Source organism: Engraulis encrasicolus, chromosome 16, assembly GCF_034702125.1.
Source record: "Engraulis encrasicolus isolate BLACKSEA-1 chromosome 16, IST_EnEncr_1.0, whole genome shotgun sequence".
Classification (NCBI taxonomy): domain Eukaryota; kingdom Metazoa; phylum Chordata; class Actinopteri; order Clupeiformes; family Engraulidae; genus Engraulis; species Engraulis encrasicolus.
The window spans coordinates 4,276,754-4,283,692 of NC_085872.1; the positions used below are offsets into that span (position 1 = coordinate 4,276,754).

At 40.9% G+C, this 6,939-nt stretch overlaps 1 protein-coding gene across 7 annotated transcripts in view; it reads right to left on the bottom strand.

Annotated features, from left to right (window-relative positions):
- Positions 1-3,865, bottom strand: part of psip1a (PC4 and SFRS1 interacting protein 1a) — a 28,173-nt gene extending 24,308 nt beyond the window's left edge. For 6 of the 7 annotated variants that reach the window (XR_010038098.1, XR_010038099.1, XM_063218349.1 and 3 more), the window contains exons 1-3: positions 3,781-3,865; positions 3,095-3,171; positions 2,901-2,977 (exon numbers count right to left, since the gene is read on the bottom strand). Coding sequence is in view for 5 of the 7 variants with exons in the window: in XM_063218349.1 (XP_063074419.1) it covers positions 2,901-2,977; positions 3,095-3,166 (149 nt within the window). In the remaining 2 variants the exon portion in view is untranslated. Of the gene's footprint in view, positions 1-2,900; positions 2,978-3,094; positions 3,172-3,690; positions 3,747-3,780 lie in introns of those variants that run through there. The other variant, XM_063218348.1, reaches the window with a different exon arrangement.
- Positions 3,866-6,939: the final 3,074 nt, after the last annotated feature.

The following is a 6,939-nucleotide window of genomic DNA, read 5'->3' on the forward strand; positions in this document are numbered from 1 at the left end:
GAAAGCTGACAAACTCCAGCCAGTTTTCCTGCTCATCTTCAAACATCACTCCCATCCACTGACCTCCATCTATGGGATCGGCAGGTATCTCAACTTCATCCTCATTGCCAATCAAATCTAAATTAATGTCCTCAATATCGCCTTACATCAGCCATGATCGTTACCGTGTTTTTTCCCCAGTCTCCGACAGAGAAGAACTGTGCTGTCAAAAAGGCTCGGATGATTTTTCTGTATGTATTTAAACCAATCAGGAAAGATTTTGTTAGTCAAATGACTCACACACTCTCTTTTACCTCCCAAATGTGTATACTAGGCAATCAGACAACATAAAACTTGCCAAACAAAATGTCTGCATTGTTGAAAACGCATGAACGTCACTACCGGCGTTAATGGTAAAAACGCACAGGTGCAACAGGCGGCGTGAAAGGTAAATAGCATATGTGCATTTCCCGGCTAAAATGGCTTAAATACACCTGTAAATGGTCACCTGCACAATCAATCAGACTCGCCAACACGGGAAAGACCGAAAAAGCTGTCAACAGAGGTCAAGGACAAGGTAGGATTAAAAGTTTAAATAATCACAGTCCCGAGTCAGCCGACGCTCATGCAAGTCCTTAGTAAGTGAACGATGGCGCTCATGATCACTTCCACTGTCCGCTGTAAGAAAACCCCACTACAACTTTGGGTAGTACGGTCCAAGGGAGTGTCGTGGGAAGCACTTATCATTTGTAAACATCACTTTACATACTGTATTCAGATTTGTATCAACTGCTGGCATTCCAGGATGAAAACCAGTCTCACAGCATGTATATTTAAACAGCATTTTTTCATTACGGTGTAGATTTTGAGACAGGCATGCCATGGGCACCGCGCAAATGACGTCATTCTACCTAGTGCCTCTTTAAACCTGAACAAGGCTGGAATGGGTTACAAAACCACAAGAGACTGGATGTTATGGAGCCAACGGTTTCCTCCAAAATTTAATAAATACAAAATGACCGTCAATCGGCATGTCTTGGGTTCACATAAGATTTGACCTTGCGAGGATTCAATAGAACAGTGAGAAAGCACCATCAAACTGCACTGGAGGAGATAGGCAATGATCTCAAGGCAACTGGGACCTCAATCACTAAGAAAACACTTGATAATGCCAGAGGATTAAAATTCTGCAGTGTGCGTGTAGTACCTTTGCTTAACCCATTTTAGCCTAAGCCCTTTTTGGGAAAAGGTGGCCTCTCCCTATTCAAATCTAAGTATCTCAGCCTCTGAAGCACATAAAAACATCAAATAAGTTGCATCTCAAAGCTAGAATATTCATTTTGCATTAGAATGTGTTCATTCAGCTCTAACCAGTGTTAATTTTGTCAGCTTTTTTTAATTTAGTCGTAGTCTTAGTCACAATGACGAAAATCAATTTTAGTCTTAGTCATATTTTAGTCATTGCCTTCCCAATTTAGTCTTAGTCTTAGTCTAAATGACGAAAATCAATTTTAGTCTTAGTCAATTTTAGTCATTTTCGTCATTTTAGTCAACACTGTACATTACAGAACTTCTCCACACACTTTTAACATATATCATTGACTGTAGAGAATAAACCTTCTCCGCACACTGCTTCTCTTTTTAACATATATCACACTGTACAGAATAAAACTTCTTCACACACTGGTTCTCTTTTTCTCTATTTTATTTAATACCAGTGTTAATTTCGTCAGCTTTTTAAAATTTAGTCTTAGTCTTAGTCACAATGACGAAAATCAATTTTAGTCTTAGTCATATTTTAGTCATTGCCTTCCCAATTTAGTCTTAGTCTTAGTCTAAATGACGAAAATCAAAAAAGGGCATTGACGAAATATTTTAGTCATAGTCATGGTTGACGAAATTAACACTGGCTCTAACATAGTCACATTTTTAAGAAAACAGCTCAAATCGCAATAACTTGAATGCAGCGTATATTTCGCTCCAGGACACAATGGGTTAAGGAGGAACCTGTGCAGGGCCACTTGAGACTTGCCCATGAATATCAGACTGATTTAGGATATGTTTGTGAGACGCTGTAGTCAGATGAAATCAAAATCAAGCTGTTTGGCATTAACACAACTCACTGTGTTTGGAGGAAGATAAATGCTGCCTATGATCCCGAGAACACATTCCTTACCATCATGCATGGAAGTGGAAGGGTATTTGCCTGGCCAAATCACAGCACAACTTCATAGCATCACCAATAAGATGGAGGGAGACATGTACTATAACAAAATGAGTGCCAACCTACTTCCATCCACAACTAGACTGAATGTGTCATGGATGGGTCACCCATCGTGACAACAATCCACAACATACAGCCAAAGTAACAAAGGAGTGGCTCAAGAAGAAGCACATTTAGGTCATGAAGTGGACAGTCTCCAGATATTAACCCTATACTAGTAGTAATCCTATGGTGGGAACGGATGCTCCCATTAATCAAGCTACAGCCACTTAATCTGGTTTAGAGACAATCTGCAAAGAAAAATGGACAAAAGTCCCTCCTGATATGTGCAAAAATATTGACCAATATCAATAAATGTCTGACCTCTGTCCTAGTTTGCAAACATTTGTCTTCTTTGGCTAGAGGAGTCAAACATATTGCCTCCAATGAAATACAAATAAATTGAAATATTTTCTTTTAAGTCATATTCCGGGTTTTCTTTTTGATATTATGTCTCTCTCGTGTTAGAATAGCCTAACTGTTAAGTTACAGACTGATCATCAAGTCTTTATTAGTTGGCAAACCACCGCCAAACAACAGGGCCGGAGTATGACGTCCCTGACCTACACCCTTAACAAGCACTTTGCATTGTTTTGAACAATGATGATAATGATGATGAATGAATGAAAGATGAATGGTTAAATACAGATGAACTTACGTTTCATGGGTACCAAAGAAGAAGATGGGAAACTTCACATTGGATGGTTTGACAGCACCATCCGGAACCTCATCAATCTTTCAAAGGAGCAGAGAACCAATGCCACATTGATAAGATTAGCACAATACTTTTATTTTCCAATTATGCCAATGCAACAGTGGTGATGATGAACAAGTTAGACGTCCAATGCTTACCCTTGCTGGCCAATGGGGATAACCCTTCATCTTTGCAAAGATGAGATCTCCAGGTCTGAATTCGTGTGCCATGTTTCCTAAAATATATTCATTATAACAAGACAAATGTGATTATTCGCAAATCTATTGATAAGCATGAGCAATGAGCATGCTTCACTGTTTTGGACACTTAACATACGTTACTTTGGAAAGGTACATCATTCACTGTATGAGACCAGATAAAAGTGAACAGGGACGTGGTAACAAAGTAGCGTGCTGCAACACTGTAACAGTTGACATGAACTTGGATGATGGTGGAAACATTCTGCGCACCACATTGCTTTGAGGGAATGTGGTCGATATTCATTGCCCCCACCCCATACGATGCAAACAAATACAACGTGGATTCTCGGACAGATGTTATGTGTTGGAGGTAGGGAAGCAGTATGGTTGCGTAGTTCTTCCCTTCCACGTTTGAAACCGTTTGCCCAATGCATTTCCATGCATGTTCTAAGTTTTGTTAGCTGCATACATTTCTTGCTAACAGACCTGCTGGTGAGCTTTAACTGTGTATGAGTGTTGTTCGAGTGCTGTGTCACGTCTCTTAACTACAATACCTAAGTCACGACCCTAGTTGTATGATGCAAGGATGTCTCGACCACTGTCACATACTTCGGTTTGCTCAATAATGAGTAGGACATGCTTACCAGCCTTCAGCAACACAGACAGGCCCAGAAAACCTCTCGTTTCAACTAGCACTATCGACTCCCGCGCGTACGGAGAGAGACTGTACCAAATGAAATCGGAAGTAGGGGGTATTTTCACAGCGAGGCTGTACCAATTCAACAACCTATTTGCATGAATTAATTGCATCAATGTCGCATACTACTTTCAAAAAAGCAATATAAGATGTCCTTACGGATACTTTTATTCCTGAGCAAGGCTGATCATTGTTCATACCACGTCTATAAGAATGTGTTCATCAATTCGTTGAGGACAGCTCCTAAAGAAGGTATGGCGATCTCTAGTGGGTCGCAGAGGTACTGCAGGGATGGGGGTGGTGGTGGTCGCGGAGAAAAGGAAACGCATAGAATCATAAAACTATAACTAGATGCACTCAGAGAGCGCAGACCTCCGCCAAGTAAGCTGTTTCATATAATATTTGACTATTTTAGGCCTACACCTTATTTTTTCAAGTCTTTCTGCCCTCTTTTTGTGGAGTTAGAAACCAAATGTAATCGCTTGTTCATTTTGTCATTTCCATCAGCTCCAAAGATTCAATTCATCCACATGGACGTTTGTCATTTGCAATACATGGGGGGTCGTAGAGGGAGTCCCAGCAGAAAAGTTTTGGACTTACTGCATCAAAACAACCAAGCAAGCCAAAAAACATCCAACCAAACAACCAATAAACACGTACGCACTCACACACACACTCACACACACACACACACACACACACACACACACACACACACACACACACACACACACACACACACACACACACACACACACACACACACACACACAAACACAATTATCAACAGCTGATATCGGCCAATTCCCCCAAATGAATTTCAGGATCACAAACATTTCGTTAAATCCATTTCAGGGGATGGCATATTTGCCTAAAATGTCGTCTTAAAGTTCATAGGTGGTGAACTGATCACAAAATAAACAAAGGAGAGAAGGCTTACAAGAAGTTGGTCAAAATGCTTGTCCAAGGTACTGCAAGGGTGCCATCTGGTGGGGAAAAATAGGGTTGTTCCATATTCTTTGGTGTTATTTCCAGAATCTGTGTTTTCCATGAGGACGGTCTTTGGACAAGATTTAGGCCTAGCTCCCTCCAGTGGTGATAAGCTGACCCAGGCTCTGTTTCTAAGTGGACACCTGCATAATTCTGCAGCTTCCATTCTATTGTGTTTTCAGCATTAACTGTTCATGGAAAGTATAGCCTACCACTGGGACCTAGTGAAGTCACTGATGACTTAAGTTTTACTCTTACTCTTACTCTTACTCTTACTCTTACTCTTACTCTTATTCTTATTCTTATTCTTGCTATCTCTCTCTCTCTCTCTCTCTCTCTCTCTCTCTCTCTCTCTCTCTCTCTCTCTCTCTCTCTCTCTGTGTGTGTGTGTGTGTGTGTGTGTGTGTGTGTGTGTGTGTGTGTGTGTGTGTGTGTGTGTGTGTGTGTGTGTGTGTGTGTGTGTGTGTGTGTGTGTGTGTGTGTGTGTGAAAAGCATCTGCAAGGAAGCATGTGTGCTAGTAGGATAAGAGACAATAGGGGCATGGGATAGTGTGAAGGACAGGCCATGTCAGTGGTGAGGATCCCTGGCGGGGGTATTTGTGGAGTGAGGAGCGGCCTGGCCCAAGAATAGCTCTGGACCAGGGAGGACTCCCAGCCCAGCCTGTGGGGTGTGACCCTGATGTTGGACAAGGGCCAACACGGTGGGGGTCTCACTCAGGTGGATGACTGGGGGTTGTAATCAGGCATACCCTTCACCTCAGCAGATGAGAAGTTGGCACAGTACCTTATTCAGTCACTCTCTCTGGAGTCTGGGTGTCCTGTGGAACAAATGTCCTCTTCTTTTTGTTCTAATCCTCTTCTGTTCGCCCCTTTTTTCTCATGCCTCAACCATTATATTATTATTATTATTATTATTATTATTATTATTATTATTATTATTATTATTATTATTATTATTATTATTATTATTATTATTATTATTACTGTTATTGTTATATTATTAATAATACTATTATTATTGTTGTTATTATATTATTGTTTGTTAGTAGTGTTAGTATTAGTAGTATTAATATTTGTATGGTAGCTGGATTTTGTCTTTTCAGTGGCTCACTCTCTGCCATGTATCATTGCAGTTCAGATTTGAAAACAGATGGAGGCGCTGTTTGATTTATGTGCACATTGAGTCTGACACTACACCTCAGTGTCATCGATGGAGACGGGGAAAATGTCTACCGTAATGTTGGAAAAAAGGTATTTATTTACACTGGAATTTTCAGTACACTGCGCACACATGCACGCGCGCACACGCACACACACACACACACACACACACACACACACACACACACACACACACACACACACACACACACACACACACACACACACACACACACACACACACCGCATAATATGTAGAAAGAGCAGTAGTGTAGTAGTTGTGCTGAACATACAGTGCCCTCCATTATTATTGGCACCCCTGGTTGAGATGTGTTTTTTAGCTTCCAATTATTATTATTTTTCTCTAAATAATATGGGACCTTAATGGAAAAAAAGAGAAAAATCCAACCTTCAATACAAGTGCATTTATTCAGTGGGGAAAAAATCCCACATAAAGAAATAATTATTTGACATCAAATAATGTGTGTCACAATTATTAGCACCCCTGTTGTTAATATTTTGTACAACCCCCTTTTGCCAACAAAACAGCACCTAATCTTCTCCTATAATGTTTCACAAGATGGGAAAAGACAGAAAGAGGGATCTTCAGCCATTCCTCTTTGCAGAATCTCTCTAAATCATCCAGAGACCTGGGTCCTCTCCTCTGTACTCTCCTCTTCAGCTCACCCCACAGGTTCTCAATGGGGTTGAGGTCTGGGGACTGAGATGGCCATGGGAGGAGCTTGATTTTGTGTCTGGTTAACCATTTCTGTGTAGATTTGGCCATATGTTTAAGGGTCATTGTCTTGCTGAAAGACCCAGTGACGACCCATCTTCAGCTTTTTGGCAGAGGGCAACAGATTTTGATTTAAAATGTCCTGGTATTTCAAAGCATTCATGATGCCATGCACCCTAACAAGCTTCCCAGGGCCTTTGGAAGCGAAACAGCCCCACA